Below are 21959 nucleotides of genomic sequence, written 5' to 3'. Positions count from 1 at the left end.
CGCACACGCACACACACACACACACACACACCTGTAAGATGAGGATGAAATGATCCACGGGTTTGTTCCTGTGGATGAGGTAGTGCTCCGCCGCCTGCTTGCTCTTCTCGTCGTACTTCAGCTCCTGGACGACGTCCGGGTGCTTCAACAAGCGCAGAAGGATCTTTTCAGACATCTGCATGGGTGCAAACAGCTCCACCTCTGCACAGACAGACAGGGAACCCAAAATGAGTTTAGTTTAGTATAAAGACGTAGAAGCATCAACCTGTTGATGCAGAGATTAATGATGCAAAATTGTGGAAAAAAAAAAAAGAGTGTCTAATTTCATCAGAATCAGAAAGACATTATTTATCCCAGGGGGAAATTAATTTGTTACAGAGGCTCCAGAAATATTATGAATGAAAAGAAGAAACACGAAACAAAGGGAAAAAAAATAATGTAAAGAATAAAGTAAAAGACTGTTAAATAAATAAGGACACATTACAGTAGAATAATAACAATAATAATATGAGTCATAAAAATATGAATAATAATACAAATATAATACAGATATAAACAAGAATCAAGAAGCCAATCAATCCGTGTCAATTGCAGATTTAGTCGTGGTCTTTGGAAAAAAAAAAAATGCAGCTTAGTTTTAGTCAAAATGTAGTCATCAGGACTATCTCTGTTATAGCCTATAGTTTTAGTCAGCTATATGACATTAAAAATGTCGTGGAATTATTCTGTTACAGATACAGTCGACTAAAATGTAAAAAAAAATAAGTTTATGCATTTTTTTAAGATTAATTTAGCATTGATCAACCTGACGTGGAATTATATTATTTGATGTGATATAACATTCTATATTGTCATATACTGTATGTAAAGCTACATCTCTGCATTTAACCCCTCCCTGAGGAGCAGTGGGCAGCAACGACGTCAACCCGGAGCAGTTCCGTTTTTAGTATCAGTTATACCGCCTCGTATCACCTTTGACTTGATCTGACGTGTTTGTGAAACAATGCAAAACAGCGGTTGGACAAAACAAATGATTATCACCTTAAAATGCACTATTCGCTAATAGCTTAAATAGCCATGTGTTTTACTGTAATGTGCAGTTTTTTTTAGCTTAAAACAATAACAACGGTGTGGAGAGACTTTGTAACACTGAACTTGAAGTTTTCAACATAAGGCTGACATTACGCTGTCATTATCCATTATTAGTATGAATAAGGTGTCATGTCATGAAGGCTGGTTGTAAGTGTCGTTCAATAAATGATGACATCTTTCGCTAAATGACGACACCTTTGGAGCGATGTTGGCATTTTTCGGGTTAGGTGGATTAGTAGGGTTATGGTTAAAGTTAGGGGCATAAAACAAATAAAACATATACGTTAAAAGAAAATGTATTTTTTTTAGTTTATTGTGATTTTGTCCAAAAATAGCCTAAAAAGGGAACTGCTAACAATTCCTGATTGTCTTTAAATTAATTATTAAATCTTTCCAGGATACCCCCTGCAATGTGCACCTGTACCCCCAGGGGTACATATGCCCCTGTTTGGGAACCATTGTGCTATAGGACTGTTAATTTTTTAAAAAGGTAAAGACAACCAACCTTAAGCAACGAAAACAAAAGATATGAGACAGTCTGACAGCAATGGACAGAGTTTGGATGGACGTTCACCCAAGTCTCTCAATCATGACGGAGCCAATCAGCTCCTTTAACACAGCTGCAGCTGTGATGTGTGTCACCTGGCTCCACCACCAGGAACTAAACTCCCTAATAGCCTTTGGAGGAACTTAACCAATGCTTAGCTGCTGGGTCAAAGTTCTGAAGCAAATCCAAGGGCATGGACGTGCAGTCGACCGCTCCCACTATGCTACTGTTCTAGTAACACTGAAATATTTCACATTTGAAACCAGCTGGGTTGGGGTCAAATATAATTCTAATTGCGTAATTGATAATTAATTACATGCATGCATGGCGTGATTATAATCATAATTGTAATTTTTTAAATCTCTTTACGTTATCATAATTGAATTGTAATTTTGTTATGATAATTGACTTTTTAATTGTAATTACCATGGAAATGAAATAAAAACTGTCAATTGCAATTTCAATACATGCAAAACAGGTCTATGGCTTACACGTATGTAGTTAACAAATATTAAAATATGTTTATATGTAATATGTTTTAATAGAGACAATACTGTGAATGTAACTGATGTTTTGTACCAACAGTTTATAGCTATTGCTAAATTCCAACTATTGTCCCGAGTTGGGTTCTTACATTAGATATTATAATCAATGTACTGACATATAAATGTAAAGATGATAAAACGACATCGTACACGCATGCAAAATTGCATACAATCATCATAACTATAGCTATATGAATAAAACACTTTACTGGAAGTTTTGTACATAAGGCTGACATTACGCTGTCATGATCTGTTATCGGCATGAATAAGGTGTCGTGAAGGGTGTCATTAAGTATCGTTTGCTAAATTACGACACCTTTGGGCTGCTATGTTGGCATTTATTGGGTTAGGTGGAGGGATCAAGTAGGGTTAGGTATAGGGTGTGCCACCTTAGGGGCCTCACAATTTGATTAGATTACGATTCAGGGTGCTAATATTCGATTAATCAACCATTATCACAATATTAACGATTATCCCAATTTTTTATGCATCTTATTTTCTTTTCCTCACTTTGTGGCTATTTCATACTTTTAAACAAGGTATATGAGTCGGTACCCAATCCATTCATTAAAGAAACCAAACAAATGTATCACTATTATCACCATCCATCAAATCACCAAATCCAACAGTAATCATATTCCAAAATAAATCAATATGTATATATATATATATATACTAGGCAGTGTTAGGGGTTATTTATGGTGTCATGTCATAATAATGACAGCGTAATGTCAGTCTTTATGTATAAAACTTCAAGTAAAGTGCTACCAATGAAAGTTTGTAAAATTGTAATTCAACTTTAGTAATTGAGAACGTAATTGTATGTTGCAAAATGTAATTGACCCCAACCCTGGAAACCAGTATGTATGTACAGTATGTCAGCGTGTGTGAGAACTGTAATCACAGGTCAGAAATGTTGGATGTGATGTCACTGAGGAAAGAGCGTAAGCAAATGGGGAGATGTTGTTAAAGCTGGGGAGCCATGATCTAGACATGTAACCCCCCCACACCCCCCCCCACCCCCCCCGTGCATGACATGCAAGCAAATAAACGTTGTCCCCCCCAGTCTGCAGACAACCAGCGCTGCTCTCCAAAGAGGCCTTCCACCTCTTCACACACACAAACACACTTGTGCATGCATGCCAACACGCTTGTGAGTACTTGCACAACTGAATTCTACACACACACACACACACACACGGGGGGAAGGGGGGGGAGGGGGGTCAAGCAGCAATGCAACCCACTTGCCTGTTGCTAGGAAACGCAGGGCAGCCAGCAGAAGCTGAGGTGATATTTTAACCTTCATTTCGTTGTCTGTGAGCTTGAAGGCCGAGAAGTCCTGCTTCCTCTCCCGATGGGTGATTTTCTTCTTGGACTTGTTGTCAGCTGAGGGAGGGAACAAGGAACAGCTGAGCAGGAGACACAACTGAAAGGGTTTTTCTGCCTCAGCTTAAGGTCAGCTCCACGACACTCCACGCACGCCCAGCTAGTCGTCCCGGGTCACAATGTGACTAAACTTAAGTTACCCGGAGCTTATTTCTTTTTCCCGAAACGTAGCAGTGGCGTCTTTCTCAGAAATACAGGAAAGCTATAGGGGGCTGCGATGTTACCACATTCCCACCACATTCTTAGCGTTACTGGAAGCCATATGTATCAGTGCAACAAATGCACTGATGACAGCGCTTTGGATGTTATGTAATACAACTCAAATGTTAACATGTTTTACAAAGCTGGGCACACAAACAATGTAAAGATAGAACAAAGAATTTATTTCTGTCAAAAGTGTAAACGTCCAACACTCCAAACTATCAGAAATATTCAAAGCTTCTAGTAGAGCTGGGCGATATGGACCAAAACTCATATCTGAAAATGGCGACATACAATATAAATCTTGATAATTTTAATTGAAATGAAGTCTTACCAGAAAGAGTTAAATTTGCTGATGCAAAATGGCACAGAGGCACATTTATTAATAAGCAGTTGCACAATGTGTGCAATTTTTGACCTTAAAACGCACTCAGAAATCCATCTAACTGTGCTTTTCATGCTGTTCTGAGAAGTAGTGAAAGCAGCGACTCCTAAAACCAGTATGTTAAAACAACATAAGCTATAAAATACATATATATAAATGTAGACGGTTGTTTAATTTTCTATATCACCAAATAGAAAACTCAATATATCTTGAATCTTGATATATCGCCCAGCCCTCCCTGCGAGGGACCTCAGCTGTAAACACTCTCTCATTGGAAAAGTTTTGCACATTGCATTGTGGGATGTTGATTCCCATAGACGGATGCACAAACCCTTGGTAATGCACAAAATCTAAATAGCGCAAACAAAAACTGGTCATGGAAACACCGGAATTTCGGCTAAACACTCAAATGTCTCTAAAATGTTTTTACGCTTTCATGAGGAGGTTTTTCAGACGTTTTGAAATGTACGTTTGGAAGAGCAATGGAAACACTTTTCCCGCAATCACACATCACAGAAGGTGACGGACCTGGTCACATGACCACTTCTCTCCGAGAAAACATGGTGCGGTACGTGTGGACAGAAGAGGAGACCGAGACATTTCTCAGCATTATACTTAAAACATTATTACTGCCACATTAGACAGCAGACAACAAATAAATACGGACGGTTATAAGGAGGTTTGAGCGTTACGAGGTTCCTGCCCAAAACAACCTTCAATGGAAACACGTTAAAAGCGCTATTATGCTTTGTCGACATTTAGAAATATTGCTCTTATTTTGCAAAAATCTGTAATGGAAACCCAGCTATAGACGTGTTTCTACTTCCTTCTTAGATTTCTTGTGTTTGCCCCAAAAAAAACTCTGACAAAGTGACTTTCCAACACATTTCCTGACTGAAAGTTGTGGCAAAACAATGGCAGATGTTTATTTTGGGTTTTTACGCAGAAAGATCAGAATCCGGCCAAAATGTTAAGTCTCGTGAGGTGAGGTGATATAGCGAGAACAAACTAGAACAAAAATGGTGTGAAGTGAGTCACTGTCCTCCTTGTCTGGAGAAGAAACACAAGAAATAACAGTAAGAATGAAGAAAAAAACTCCTCTATGCACCCGTCTATGGGACTCCACATCCCACAATGCAATGCATCATTTTTTTCCAAAAATGTCAGCAAATGGAGAGGACTTTTGACATCTTTTATTTAAGTAAATGATCTTCGATTTATTGATACAAACCAGGGGTCTGCAACCTTTACTCTACAAGGAGCCATTTTGCCTCATCTCACCTGGATTAAAGCTCTCATGGAGCCAAAAAAAAATACCTTAACACAGTGTATTAAATTCTATGCAGTTAAAACTATAGATAATAATGTTTGATTTATATTGATCATGTAAATGGAAACTTAAAAACAGTTTAAAATGAAATAAAATAAATTAACATCAAGAAATAAAACAGTATCTTGCGTCTTCAAATTCTTACACATCTCAGTTTACATTACCACAATGTTATATAAAGAACATTTTTTTTTTAGTTCATGTATTTGGAAAGCTACAAAAAGTTTGATAACGCATGAGCATGTGGTCAACACACGCCAATTGCTAATTTCTTGCCACACATAAATCATGCATATTTAACCATCACATTGGTGGATAAATGAATCTGTCCCCACACAATTATTCTTCCAGAATAGTGTTTTTGTTTAGTTTAGTTTAGTTATCTCACCAGGGATTTAAAACTTAAGGTGCAAGGAAAGTTGATGGTCTGTAGATGTTGCAGGAGGTGAAGTAGGAAGGTGCTGAGTCATTGCACGACGTGATTTATTTTAGGTTAACAAATTGTTATATCTTGATTTTATTTGTCATTAATCATTAATAACCTCTGTAAAAAAAAAAAAATATATATATATATATATATATATAAAATGTATTTCAATAGTTTTTTAAAGCTATAGAGAGCCATCGCAAAAGAGTCAAAGAGTCACATTAGGCTCCAGAGCCGCAGGTTGCAGACCCCTGATCTAAGCCTACACTATGTCTTTATCCTATAAAAAAAATACAGTCCTTAACAGCTTTAACCAAAATCATCATCATCAACATAGGGCTGCTCAGTGAAACACTGATTAAAATGCTGATGTCAATCAATGTCTCTATTGCATTTTCTCCACTAAAGGAAACAGTTAATGCTAAAGAGTTGAGTCCTTCAGTCATTGTTCATTCCCAACCAATTTCATTTAAATGAATATAGAAGTATTACATACAAAGAACGCTACCTTTAAAACCATTTTACATCATGCAACCAACTTTGATTTTATTAGAATCAACCCCAAAGGTAACAAGTAGACACTCATAGACTACAGAGCATGTGATTAATGAGCAGAACTTACTGTACAGGTCCGTCTCATCCAGGATCTCAGACTTGATGATTTCCTCTATGATGTCCTCCAGGGTGACGATACCCAGAACCTCGTAGAACGGGTCCCCCTCACCCTCATTGTTCACCCTCTGAACTATGGCCAAGTGGGAATTTCCTAGCAGAACACACACACACACACACACACACACACACACACACACACACACACACAAAGGGTGTAAAAGTTATGGGTTTTGTATTACTAAAATAAGCGAATTATAATTCAGGCAGAGAGAAAATTCAGTCCCTTATGAGTCTTGTGGCCTTTTTTTCTGATTATTGTGTTCAAAAATTCTTGAAGTTGAATCCAATTTTCTCAAAATGGAAGATGTAATTTCTGAGATTTCTAAAAGACAATTAAAACATATTTCTGGGACAATTTTTATTTATTTTTTTTATCATTTTCCAAAAAAAAAAGAAGAAAAAGAAACAATTGCTGATAAAGAATAACTGCAAACATCATTGTGAGCACAGATATTACGGTACTCCCTTCGCAAGCTTTGTTACGTCCATGTCAGGGGTTCCTAGCATGTGGGTTGGGACCCAAAGAAGGGTCCCGACCCACGTGTTGGGAACCTTAAAATGCTGCTTCAGTGGGTCGGACACAACGATTCAGAGAAATGGGAAATGGCAAAAAAAAAAAGAAAAAGACTCACTCAAATATTGTAGAGTTGTGTTAATTTAGAATAAACCAATCTCGTCTTTGCCAGATATTGGCAATTATCTGGATTAGTGATCCTGATCATGATATCATGATCCTTCACACTTTAAAAGCTTGGAAGAAACTTCTTTCCCTATTAACAACCATACAGTCGGTCCAAATGTATGGACACCCCTGTTTTTTTGGGGTTTTTTTTTTATAAATAATTGCAATGAAATGTGCAATGTGGATGAAACTGAGTGAGGTAATTGAAAACGCCAACCCAAATTTCAAAAAGATCAGTAAACTTGAACTGAGAATTTTTGAACTTTTTCCAATAATGACAGATAGCGATTTTTCCATTTTTTATACTGATTCAGAATCACTATATTGATCCAGATCGCCCCTAAATTGAATGGACTCTTCCATGACGTAAGGTCTAGCTATCTTCAAATCTGCTTTTGACGTAATTCCACTATCACACAAACAAATAAATAAATAAATGCCGGTCAACTGCAATATTTTCTGGAGCAACTGGAAACTGCATTGCAACACTTGATATGATACAGTAAAGTGATAAATCACTGCATAAAACCATTTCACAACGAGTTCTTTGACAAAGCAGAGTTTGTTCCCATTTACAAGAAAAAACACCATTCAATCATTCATACAAAAAGACAGAAGTGAGTGTCCAACAGTCAATCATTTCATCCTCCATGGCTCATCTTCCCTCCAAATCTACGTTCCCAGGACCCTCCAGTGTGCTGTACCGGTAAAAAAAAAAAAAGAGACAAACTGCTGTGTATGCAGAGAGAAGACTGTCAGGCAAAACACTAAACAAATTCTTTTCCTTTTCTCAGCTTGTGTTCATTTAAAAGGAATTTTCCAGAGGCCTGGGCTAATATTAGCCCATGTAAAATGAAGTTTCCATTCGGTCCCAGCGATATTCTCACCGAGCGAAGGAACAGAGCGGGCGAACCTCCGCTGCGTGATCAGATTGTCTCAGAATGGGCCATTTGCATGCAGATACACCTAAGTGTAAATAATGGAGAACGTCAGTGAGCTGCTGTGTGTGTGTGTGTGTGTGTGTGTAGCTACATGTGTGATGCATAAGGAAATCTATTTTTTACAGTAAACACATGTACATCCTCACTGAGTCTGGGCTGAGATGCTGTTTCAGCTCCTGTTGGTGCAGTGAGTGAGTGAGTGAGTGAGTGAGTGAGTGAGTGAGTGAGTGAGTGAGTGTTTATGCTGATCACGAGTGTTTTACCACTCTGCCGCACACTGACCACTGACCGCCTCCTCACTACAGCGTTCTGGCACATGGCCGGGAAGAAGAAGAAGAAGAAGAGAAGGAGAGAGTCTGAACATGGGAAATGGTGTGTCAAACAGAAGTGATGCTTTCAAGAATCTTTCTCAGGTTACACCCAACAGACGGGTGGAGCACCATCCCCAAAGACACGTATTAATAATGTAAACACAGCAGTCCACTAATACAAAGACTGCAGATTCTGTTCGAGTGCCAAACATCAGTGGAATCTTACATTGGCCACGGATAAGTGATGTTTTTTTTAAAATTTGGAATTAATTATTCAATCATTCAGAATTGAAGTGTTCTGCTTCACGCTCTAGGTCTGGGGGTTGGGAAGGGTTCTGATTGGACAGGGAGTGAAAAAACACACAGCAAACCTTTTATTTTTGGTTACAACAGAACAGACTACATAATAAGAGTTGTTTTCACTTTTATATTTGATTGTAGTTTTGAAGAAACCGCTCAACAATAACATATGGTTTGACTTTCGTCCACTGAGCAGGAGAAGAGAGGTAGGAACTAATCGCCGGTAAATAAATCCCAGTAGAACTCCAGAAAACAATAACCAGGGATAAATATTTGCTCCCTGGTAAAGATAGTAGCTCTAACAACAAGTACAATGATAAACGTGGTGATATTACAGCCTGTGAATGCAGTACGGGGTCACATTTAATCTGTCTCCGGTATGTCTCTGAAATGTTTACGGGTTTTAGTATCACCTGTCTGGGTGCAAGGCTTTATGTCCCAGATGATTATTTATTATGTGCGTAATAAATCCTTGTGAACGTCTGCATGTTTATGCTTCCGTTCCACTCTTTTCATTATATCCATGTCTTCTAAGACACTTTTTAAACAAAAAGACAGTCATCAGCATCCCCCACCAGAATGGTTGTCATTATAACTCACAACCTTTCCCTAAATGTCCTAAATCTAAGAACTTAGATGTATACATAAGAAAATATTATCACATGAGAATATGAAATTACTAACTATCTTAAACGATTTCTAAGAAAAGCTGTCCCCTTTGAAGATACTTCGAACAGAGTAAAAAAAAAATTAAACAAGGGCAAAAACTCCAGCAAAAATAATTGCGCCCTTCTCATTTGCGAACTCCATCAAGGTATTGATACCCTGAAGCCACACACCGAATTTGGCTATCCTATCTTAAACAATTTCTCAGAAAAGCATCCCCTTTGAAGATACCTCGAACAGAGTAAAGAAAAATAGAACAAGGGCAATAACTCCGGAAAAAATAACTGCACGCTTCTCATTTTCGAACTCCATCAAGGTATTGATACCCTGAAGCCACACACCGAATTTGGTAATCCTGTCTTAAACAATTTCTGAGAAAAGCTGTCCCCTTTAACTTGGACGGACGGAGCTCAAACCTATATCCCCCTTCCAGTCTTGGATTATGTCGTCACAAACACGTCATCGTGACCGGCCAAGCATGCGCAGAATGACGGCAATTAACTTCAAGCAGAATTATTTCATTCTGAAATAAAATAATGAATAAATAAATAAACCAGCCACCTAATTCAGATTTAGGTTTAATTTGGAATCACCTTGATTTTTTCCAAATTAAGTGTTTACAAGATCAGTTTAAAGAAGATTTAACATTTATTCTGAATTAAAGGGGAATTAAAGCTCTCATGTAAATGTGGCCAATTTAATATAATAATAATAATATCTATAAAGCTGTCACACCAGAGCAACCTCACCTTTCATCGGAAGAGAAAAGGTTTAACAAGGACAAACTGAGCTTTGATGGGTTAAAGCAATCAGGCCTCACAGATGCTTGAGATGCAATTAATCTGAAGCACAAGTGGAGTGATCAGCACAGCACAGACAAACAGATCAATGCTCACTTTTTGCTCAGAGCTGTCCTCAAATAGCCACATGTGCAGTTTATAAACACAGGTTATAAGCAGGTTTTCAGAGCAGTAACTCTGCCTGATATGTCACTCTCTGTTAGAGCAGGCCTTTTTCAATTTACACCACCATCAACAAACAAGTTGCCCAAAACATCATGAAAGCTGAGAGAAGACATTCCTGGTCTTTGCAATATAAAGTGCTGTAAAGTAATACTACAAAGTAACATTTCCTGATATGTCAACAAGGAGACATTACACCAAGGACTTGTTGGTTTAAGATAAGATCTATTGTGTGTTGGGGTAAATTACTTTGCTAGTAGGAATGAGAGGTGATTTAGAAGCTGCAGATGTAATAAAAAAGCACTTCAAACCCACAGTTGTGGACGTCGACATGTTTGACAAACTGTGACGGAATGATTATTCAAGGGATTGTTCCATCTACATAACTCACACAATAACGTTCATGGTTCTCACCAGGAATTTTTCACAGCGTGGGGGGATTGCGTGGTGCCACCGCTGCGGTAAATTTCGAAATTTATAATGGCGCGTTCACACCAAACACATCGAAAGCATCAAAAGCGGCAGGTGTACGTTCACATTATATGGTGGAAGCGCTTCGAGGGAGCGTCGGAGGTATCGCTGGGCGTCTCGCGCCTCCTGTGCAGCGCGTTTTGAAGCCTTTTGCGCGGCGAACGCTTTTGACGAACTTTTGGGGCATATCACGGCGCGTCGACCAATTGGAAGCGTTCCCCAACTGTGACGTACTCAGAATAATGAGAAGAAGAAAAAGGGACTCTTCTGTTGGAATAGAGCGCCTGTAGTTGGGGTCTTGGTAGGAGATGCGAGCACCGATGCGGGTCAGCGGGTCGTCAAACTGGGCACGGGAGTGAAGGAAGTAGCGTTGAAAGAGACTCTTGTCCGAGCACAGCTCCGGTGAATCCAGAAACGGCGCCGAGGCACAAATAAAGCCAAGCCACTCTCTTGATAATGTAGAGCCGATGAACGGGAGTCAGAGGCGACGTGTTCAGCAAGGAACTCCAAACTTTATTCTCCATTCACCCACACTTCTCTATAGCCCTCTGACATCACAGTGCACACACTGAGTCACACCAAAATACATCCAACCAGAAACACCGCCTTCTCAACACAATGTTCCCCACCACTTCACAGTCAGTGGCTGAATTATGAACGTAACTGATCGCCACATCATCATCCATTGTATTAACACCACCGGCAACAGAGAAGCCCCTCCCCTCGACGTGCGTCCCAAGCATCTTCGACGTTGGTGACAAGGGTCTGTATTTAATGAGCACAAGCGTCCAACTACACGCGTGTAACATGATTTTGACGCCCACAACACGTTTGGTGTGTTAACGTATCATAACTGAGGACCACATTCAGTGAAGTAAAGCTAAAGTTGTTTCTTTTTTTAAAAGAAAAAAATCTATGTTACTGCCTTACTTTAAAGCAAAAGTTATTTGTTGAATTGGTGAAGGGTCATGATGAATGTAGTTAGAGTTACTCCTGCTTGGTATAGGTCATCCACTAATAAAGAGAAGAAATAACATTGTATTCAAAAGGCTGATTCCAAGACTAACTTTTTAAATTTAAATGAGGTATTATGTGGGACCTGCAGTAATATTAGGACTGTTATGGACACGCCCTGTATCAAATAGAAGGTGCAGATGACGTATGTGTTTCTCGGTAATGCAGATTAAAAAGAGAGTTTAAACAACCCGTGCACACCTGGGAGTCCCTTTAGTGACCAAGTGTGCAACAATTATAACGACGGTACTGATATAAAAAGGAAAATACTACAGAGAAGCCCCTACGCTGGTGTAAACACACTGTAGGACTGACAACACTCCATAGAGGATCAAAATTACAAAGTCGGGGGCCCCTTTGCTCAACTCAAAAAAAAAAATAGATGACACGTAACGAAGCACTAAAAGGTCAAACTGAAATTTTATCTCTCCCTAGACTTTCTATGGGAGCGGAATAATGAAAAGTCGCCCTGATGTGACGCCACCATGATGTGTCATGATGTGTGAAAGCTGATTGGAGGAGATTTCTAAGATGACGATGTCCACTTTCATGTCACATTAAAAGGAAAAAAATTAGGAATGAAACATCTGCATGAGCAGAAAAGAACCTACGTTTCAAGCTTCTCAAAACCTTTGGTTTTAATATCCAAGAGGGAAGACAACATCCATTTTGATAATAGGTTGGTTACGCTTTTCAGTCATTCAAGTCACACAAACTTGACAACGTTGATACCAAGACTTTTGAGAGTCACGTCACTAACGCTGATATTCAAGCAACACCAATAAACATGAAGAATAACTTAGAGACCAATAGTGGCATCAGTGGCATTCTGTAAAAAACTGTACAGAACTTCATGAAAAATTATATTTTGCACACAATGAGTGTATATTGTCTGCTATACACTATTAGTATGGTTAGGAAGATTAGTATGATGACCAGTCCCAAGATGCATTTCGAACCTACAACAACAAAAACCTGAAGAACACTGAGGCTAAATATCTCTGTTGATTCTCCACCTTTGAAAGTTCTGAAAGCATTTTAAGTGAGAAAGTGACCAAGTAGAAAATCAACATGTGATCATTTGATCAATAAATCTTGCAGAAAACACATTTCATTCCTACATCTCGGAGATTTTCGGAGACCCTCCATTGTGCAACTGACTAAACTTCACCTTGTTAACTTCAAAACAAGAGCCCTATTCACAAAAGCATTAAAAATGAATGGAAAAGATGATTTCACGTTTTCGCCATATGGGGCAGTTTAATGTGACTAGTGCATACTTAAAAAATATCCCATATAGTGTACATACTGTATGGGTATTTCTCACATACTCAATCTATCCGTACTATCTATTTGGAATGCACTACATACTAATTTTGACATCAAACTTAGTATTAGTACATTAGTGTGCGTTTTCGAACAAAACCCTTGATCCACATCAGCCAAAGTGATGAATCAGTCCCATTATTAGTTGGTGATCTGCCAACCAAAGTCAGAACAAAAAGTAAGTTTTGCATCAGAACAGTGACATTACAATAGACACCAAGTTCTGTTATTACAATTCCTAATTCCCACACACACAAAATCATCCTTGATTTGATCTGAGCTGGGATTAAGTCTGCATTAGTCATGGCTAATGTTCAAGCTTGAAATTACACTCACGTCCCAGAATGGCTTTTTCATAGAAATGACAAAGAAAAGCATACAATATTTACACAAAGTTTAACAGTGTTTATTCTTGAGTCTGTCCCACGGGCTGCAATGTAACGGGATAAATATTTCACAAATTCCATGGAAGTCAGTGCAAAGGAAAATCATGCCCCCACTGTCTCCTTTCTATTATTCTGAATGTTTTACACACGAGTCGTGGAACTACATATTTTATTGAGGTATAGTGGAGGAGAAGCTCCAAAGAAGGACACGTTGGATGAGAAGATCATTGCTTTGTATAATTCCTCAGAAACATGTAGACAAAGGTTAAAACGATAGTGTAAAATTAAACACCCATGAAGTCAAAAATATTCACATCCTGAACATGGAAAGATAATGCATTTGTTGAGACATTAAAGACAATGTCAGTCACTGATAAAGGGCTAACATACGTACATTTACCACTATGTGACTCTTGTGATAATGTCTGATTTAAACACATTTATGTGTTAAACTTGTATTGTCAACATTTTTTGACTCTATACCAGTGTTTCTCAAATTGTGGGGCATGTGACGTCAAGATGGGGGGGAGCGAGAATGGCGCCCTCCCAAACCCCCCAAAAAGACCAGTCCGTGGACCATTTGGAACTTAGTTCCGGATGTTTTGTTTTGAAAAGTTCCCACTTCTGTTTAACGCCTTAATGTTGTGTCAGACCTTATGAGAATATTTCAACTCTTTTCATGCAAAATAATCCTTCTCTTAATTTATAGCAAAAACAAAAATTACACTTGCTGTGAGGAAGGCCCAATCTAGTAAATGGTAAAAATGAACTTGATTTACGTATATAGCGCTTTTATGCCTACATTGAAGTAGTTCCAAAACGCTTTGTAATATCAACTCATTGACCCATTCATACACCAATGGGACTGAGCTGCCATGCAAGGTGCTGGTCAACCAATGGGAGCAACTTAGGGTTCAGTGTCTTGCCCAAGACACTTTGAGGTATTGACAGGTTTAGACTGGGATCGAAACCCTCGACCTCTTGATCAGAAGACGACTCCTCTACCATCTGAACCATGGTCACCCCCAGTAACTGCAGGCAAGTGTTAGGTATTGCAATAATTGTGTACAAAATCTAATATTTGATCAATCTTATCGATCTTAGAACAATGACACGATGCAACCAATTCGACATTGAACCGATCATCTAAAGCGCATTCATGTAATGGTTGCGTATCACTTTAAAAAAACTTAAGAATAAAAACCTTAGGGCATGAGCAAAAAATAACCTACATTTTCAGCTTTTCAAAACCTTTGGTTCTAATATCCAAGAGGGAAGACAACATCCAGTTTAATGACAGGTTGGATACGCTTTTCAGTCATTCAAGTCACAAACACTTGAAAACTTTGATAAGATTTTTGAGTCATTTCCTTAATGGATACGGCCACTACCCATGTTATTTCAGCAAGACCAAATAACACAAAGAATGACTTAGAGACCAATAGATCTGTAACAACAGAGGCATGCTGTAAAAAACTGTACACAAACTTCATGAAAAATTATATTTTGCATCTTTTAAAAGTTGCAAAGTGATTCGTCAAGTTGAATTTTTCCCTTCGTTTTGCCTTACACCTCTGTTTTTTAATGTACTGAAGTGGTTGTGTATTGCTTTGTGCACAGAAGCATGAGCAGCACACAAATGCACATGTTATGAAGCATAGAAAAATGTAAACGTTAACATGAGTTTAATTAATGCCTACTTAGCATTTCTAGTATGATTTAATGAAGTTTAGCAGGTGATGACGTCAAATTAGGGGTAAGCCGATGAAACGGAAATCAAATGCAAATAGGGAAAATTTATGGAAAACTCAAATTCGGAGGCCATACATTTAAGATTTCAGCTAAAAATGAATAAAAACATCACAACTAAATGTCTGTGAATTAAATGATGGCAAATGAGTTGTACAAATATCTGAAAACCAAATGAAACAATAGATTTTAAGCACTACCAATGGTTACTATTTTAAAGAACTACCAACGGTTACTATTTTAAAGCACTATAAGTTCTGTTATCATACAGAATGTCATCATCATCAATCTCCTTCTAGCTGGCTTCCTTGTTATACTGTCCGTAGTGCAGATGTGTCAAATTGATTTCAAGTGGGCCACAGATTATATGCAGGAAAACAAGTCAGTGACGGTATCACAATCCACTGTTCAAAGAAGACTTTGAGACAAGAAATATAGAGGCCATATCTCAAGATGCAAACCACTCATCGGCAAAAAGCATCGGAAGGCCAGATTGGATTTTGCAAAGAAGTACAGAGATGAGCCACAAAAGTTTTGGGACAAAGTTTTATGAACTAATGAGACCAAGATGAACCTCTACCAAAGTGATGGAAAGGCCAAAGTATGGAGAAAGAAAGGATCTGCTTATGATGCAAAACACACAAGATCATCTGTAAAGCATGGTGGAGGTAATGTCATGGCTTGGGCTTGCATGGATGCTTCTGGAATGGGCTCACTAGTCTTTACTGATGATGGAACTCATGATGGTAGCAGCAGAATGAATTCTAAAGTCTACAAAACCATTTTGTCTGGTAATTTACAGAAAAATGCATCCAAACTAATCAGGAGAAGCTTCATCATGCAACAAGACAATGATCCAAAACACACTGCCAACACAACAAGGGACTTCATCAGGGGGATAAAGTGGAAGGTCTTAGACTGGCCAAGTCAATCACCGGACCTTAACCCAATAGAGCATTTTACCACATGAAGAGGAGACTGAAGAGAGAAACTCCTAGAAACAAACAAGAACTGAAAGAAGCTGCAGTAAAAGGCCTGGAAAAGCATTTTTTCAGATGAAGAATGCTACAGTCTGGTGAAGTCAATGGGTCGCAGGCTTGATGCATTTATTGCAGGTAAGGGTTATGCCACCAAATCTTTAAGTTAATTTAATAATGTCTGGTCCAAAAATTTTGCTCACTTGAAAAATGGGTGGGTTCAAACAAAAGGTGCTCTGTCCTCAGTTATTTAACACATCTAGATGTAAATACCATGAAATAAAAGCTGGAATTCTGAACTTTTGTCTCACATTCATGTTTAGATCTGAAACCCAAATGTCTTCAGTATAAAACAAAAACAAAGGAATTGACCTTTCCATCCCAATACTTTTGGAGGGGACTGTATACATAAAGTACAAAATATGTAAGATACCGACAATATCCAAGCAATAAAAGAGAAATATCAGTCCCAAAAGGATCTTCACTTTAAATTTTCTAGATCTAGTGACCGATTTCTATTTAATTAAGTGAAATATTAAGGAATTTAAGGATTTTGTAACAATTTTGTGTTTTTACAACTGTTTATCGTTAAAAATGCCTGCAATCATGTGATAAAGGAAATCAGGAAAACTTTGAGCACCTGCAAATATTCATTTACACAACGATTCATGTTTTCTCTTTCATTTTTACTTTCTTCTGCGGGCCGACTTGGATGCTCCAAAGAGTCGGGTTTGGCCCCCGGGCCATGAGTTTGACACATGTGCCTGTAGTGAATTTTATTATTTTAAAATCAGTAAAGAAAAAAACCCAGCAGATATGTTGTTTAGAAAACCAAGGTTTTAAGTACCGTATGTGTATAAAAGGAGCTGATTTTTGTCAGAGGACATTCACAGCATATTATCCACCAAATTTCTGGCTCCAATCTAGAATTAATCTGTAATCCCAAAACGACCTGCTTTATTATTTACACATAGCAACACCATCAGTATGATGAGGTCCCACTCCATCTATTAGGGATGTAACGATTCACTCAACTCCAGATACGATTCGATTCACGATACTGGGTTCACAATACGATTCTCTCATGATTTATTTTATAAAATGGGACTAGACAAATGATGACTGAAAAATATTCCTTTATTTTTTTGAGGAAAAAAAAAATACTGTACTATTTTCCTTTTATTTTTCATTGTCAAAAGAATCCCTTGATAAACTATTCAAAACAATGCAATTTAACTGAAAATAAATCTTGAATAAAATAAATAAAGGAATAATGCAAATGAAGAAGAAGCCTATTATTTTAAATTCCGGTTCTATAGTAAACAATGCAAAACTGCATAATGGTTATTTTCTTTTTAATAGTGCAATGAAAATGTATTTTGTGCCTTAACAATTGGACTTTAAAAAAAAAAAACAGTCTGTGCTGTATTTACGTCAGATATTTGTTTGGACCAGCAGTGAGCGCTGGTGACCCAGTGGTCGGTTGGGATGCAGCTATTCTGTGCAGTGAAGAAGAGATGCTATGCTAGCAGACAGAGCTAATAGAAAACCGTGACTTTTACAGATATTCACGTAATATTACAGATATTCTTTCGGTGCTAAAGGGGTATGGAATCATTTATGAACATGTTTAAGAGTAGATGGCGGCCAGCAAGAAAGTAGTAGCAGATTCCGCCCGCCGCCTCAGCATTTGGACAAGAAAAGGATAAATATATGGCTGCTGTTTAAAAAAAAGTACTGCGATTCAATTTTCAGAAAATCGATATGAACCGTGATACCTATGAATCGATTTTTAACTGCCTCACGATTAATCGTTACATCCCTACAATCTATTGATTAAGACATCAGGCCAATACAACAATAAATAACATTTCTTCACCTAATTACACATCAAACATTCCAAAGCCAAGCCTGAGAATCTCCACTGTGTCCTTCAGAGACTTCTTTCTCATTTTAAACCATTCCCAGCTTATTTATGGAATGTAGCTTTGTCATATTTTTCCATAGCACAGTTTACAGCTATAAATAGGGACGTAAGGCTCCGAGCATTGGGGTAGAAGTATGAGGGGTCAGTATCTGTTTTAGGGACTCATCACACTCCCCCCTTCCCATTTTTCCAAATATTTAAGCACTAATAAATATAGTGCAATGTTAGGATGATGGGAACCCAATGGATGGTATTTCTTCTAAATCCACCTCCAGTGGAAAAAAAGAAGACAATTTTCCAGCTCGTCTGACCTGTTTTTCCATTGACTTGCCCCTAATGCCGGTGACATGTGGACTATTTCCAGCTTCCTCCTTTATAAAAACATTTAGAGTGAATTCACATGCAATAAAATAACATCATTCCATAGTTTAGCTTGAAATATCAGGAAGAGACAACAATGAAATTACTTTCTGTACGTATATTTGTTTCATAGATATTTTGATTATTTCAACAGCTATTAAATGTTGGTCAGGAAAAACTCAACTCTGACTAATTACTTATGTGAAAATATGATTTACTGTGAATAATGGCTATTTAAAGGGGAAGAGAGGCTGCTGTTTATTTTCCACTTGTCAAAAATAAATACCAATAAAAAAAAAAAAAAAAGATCGTTTCACAGCCTCACAATTGTGTATTCACCTTTTTTGGTACATGACTTCAGCGCGAGGTGTAGATGCTTTCAAACTGTTATCTATATGAAATAAAAAAAAACGCTGCTAAAAAGAATTGTAATTACCTAAATATTGACGCTTTTTTTCCTGTTTTTTTTTTTTTCTTTTTTCTTTTTAATCGGGCCTCAACATGATATAGAAATGCATCTTTTAGGATAATTTTGGGCATTTACACACAATTTGTCCATCAAAAAATGTGTGATTCAATTTTTCAAAAGTGTGACAAACTAGTATAGGGTTGTCAAAAGCACCGATATCCCAAAATTTATTGATAATAAATCGTTATATCTATATATAATGAAATGGATACAATACTCATTTGAAAAAGTATCAATACTAACCCCTCTCTCTTTCTCTTCACACACACACACAGCAGTGTGCCGCACACGCCTCACCCTACATAATATTCAGACGTCTTGCCCAACAGCACTAACTCAAAATATTGTTTTAATTTTTGTCATTTATTTCACTTCATTTATTTTTGGCATTACCTTGGATAACCTGAAACTTGTTATCAGAGTTGAAGTTTATTTTTGCCCAACTTTTTATGAGGATGCATAGGCATTACGTCTAATTTCAACCAATTTCAACTTTTTCAACCCATTTCAACTTTTTTAACCTATTTCAACTTTTTTCAACCTAACTGCTAATATTAAGCTATTGCTAGGTTACTGCTATTCCTAGGTGAATACTAAAGCTAGGTTAGTGCTAATCCTAGACACATGCTAATGCTGGACTAATGCTAACACTGAGATGGATGTGGCTCTATCCTCAGAGGTGAGGGCCATCACCAAACATGGAAGTAGCATGAAATGGAAAAGCTCCACAAAGTAAATATTCCCATTTTATGGTTGGCTATGGAAAGTCCAGTCTCTCCCACATGCTGACACAGGGTGGTCCAGCGGGTACAAACACACACACAAACACACACACTTTTCTGTCATGAGCTCAGTGACCCTTTCATCACTGCTTTTTCACTCCTAGACATGACATAATTCATCTGTCATATGTTGCTAAACAACCTCCCATGTGTAACTTCCTAATTCTCAGGCCTTACAATGGGAATTTTGTCTCTGGGTACTCAACTCTAGTTTCCTCCCACCATCCAAAAACATGTATGTGAGGTTAATTGGAGTCTCTAAATTGCACGAGTAGTAGACTGGCACCATATCAAGGGTGTACCTCTGCCTATAGCACCCACTGAGAGCTGGACCCGACTGTAGGAATAAGCAGGTCATTAGACGAATGATGAAATAAGTATGAATTAGGTATATTGAGTCTTGGTTATTCATTTATAGATGTATAACAATAAAATATGTAAACATAGATAACAGTCACAATCTTGATATTGGATATCGGTCCGATATTTAAAAAAAACAACTATTGAATACATCGATATCAAATTACAGTAGTCCCACGCTATAACGCGGTTCACCTTTCGCGGCCTCAGTGTTTCGTGGATTTATTTTACAGTGCAATTTTGGATGCATTTTTTTTACAGCGTATGAACGTGCATTGTGTTCTGCTTCCTGATTGGCTAATGCTACGTTCACCCACCAGCGACACATCCAACTCGGTGAGTTTCGCTGCCTGCTGAAGCGAGGAGCTGTGCTCCTTTTTCTCCTCTCATAAACATAAACCACCAGTGGAACAAGCCAGTGTGATTAGCCGCTAATGCTATGCTAGCTCAGTGCTACAGAGAGAACTTTTACCTGCTACTACCATCTCCTCAATAATTCTCCTCCACACCAAATCCTTCCTAGTCCGGTCCTGGTTATAAAGGCCATGTTATACAGCTCCAGGTGGTCACACACAGCTTCTACTCCATGGTTGAATGGGTGAACAGACCGGTATCCGTGTTGACGTGACGTCATCGTCAACAAAGACTGAATGCGTTCAGCATCAATGTCTGACCACTAGTAGTGTGACTATGAAGCGCTGTTTGTTTGAAAACAGGTTTATGTTTTAAAATCTATAAGGTTTGAACTTTGAGAGTGTTTAAACAAGAGAGAAATGTTTATTTATGTCTGAGAAAAGTGTATAAAGTGTGTGGTGAGGGGTTTTACAGCCTTAAAACATGTATAACAATTGTAAAAAATGAAGCTGACTACTTTGCGGATTTCGCGTATTGCAGGTTATTTTTAGAACGTAACCCCCTATATCTCTGATATAAAGTCTAATGTTTTTTATTGGACTTATTGAGGTTATTTTTAGTGGTGCACCGAAAATCCGGTCCCCAAATATCAAAAGTGCATTTTTGTTTTTGGGCAGAAACACTCTTCTCATCAAAACAAGGTGACCAAAACAGGTTGTTGTAAATACATGAGCAAACTAGTCTGTTTACGGGACAACTTGATCGTGGACAAGTATCGATGGAAAAAACGGGTGATGACGATTACCGAATTCCAGTTGCGCTATTTTTCTAAAAGCAGCATTTTATGACATTAAAATAGGTAATACAGACAAGTTGGGTCTGCTTGGACCTCTTAAATGCTCACTCTGCTGCTACTAGCCACACACACACATGCACACGGTCCAGCCTCACACTCACACTGGTGGAATGACATTGTTGTTCATTCAGAGAAGCAGCTTGCTGTCGTAGCTGGCTGCGTTTGTTTTTCAAGGCTCCCCTGGGTGGAGATTCCTTTGGGCCTCAGTCATAAGAAGAAGCATCAATGAGAAACCAGCAGGCATGAATGGGCCTGTAGTCAGGTGCTGTTCTTAAACATGTTACACATCAATGACTGGATTCTTATGCAGGAATGCTCACATATCCTGGAAAATGGGGAACTATTTTTGATGAGTCAGAATAAATGTTAGGGGAGATGTGATTTATATAAACACCATGGAGGCTCTCATTGACTGATCATCTCTCAGCTCAAAAGTTTTGGCCCATTTAAGGTCTTTTCTCAGTGTCACTCATTATTT

General features: G+C 38.1%; 1 protein-coding gene across 1 annotated transcript in view; it reads right to left on the bottom strand.

The window, feature by feature from the left end:
* cnnm2b (cyclin and CBS domain divalent metal cation transport mediator 2b) overlaps window positions 1-21959 on the bottom strand; it is a 64680-nt gene that overhangs the window by 16975 nt on the left and 25746 nt on the right. The window contains 3 exon segments of the mRNA XM_028446822.1: window positions 32-201; window positions 3433-3570; window positions 6536-6679. Coding sequence (XP_028302623.1) covers window positions 32-201; window positions 3433-3570; window positions 6536-6679 — 452 coding nt within the window.

The sequence above is a fragment of the Gouania willdenowi genome, chromosome 1 (genome assembly GCF_900634775.1).
Source record: "Gouania willdenowi chromosome 1, fGouWil2.1, whole genome shotgun sequence".
NCBI lineage: Eukaryota > Metazoa > Chordata > Actinopteri > Blenniiformes > Gobiesocidae > Gouania > Gouania willdenowi.
Note: the sequence above shows the minus strand (reverse complement) of the source record. Positions and strands in the feature narration are given on the sequence as shown.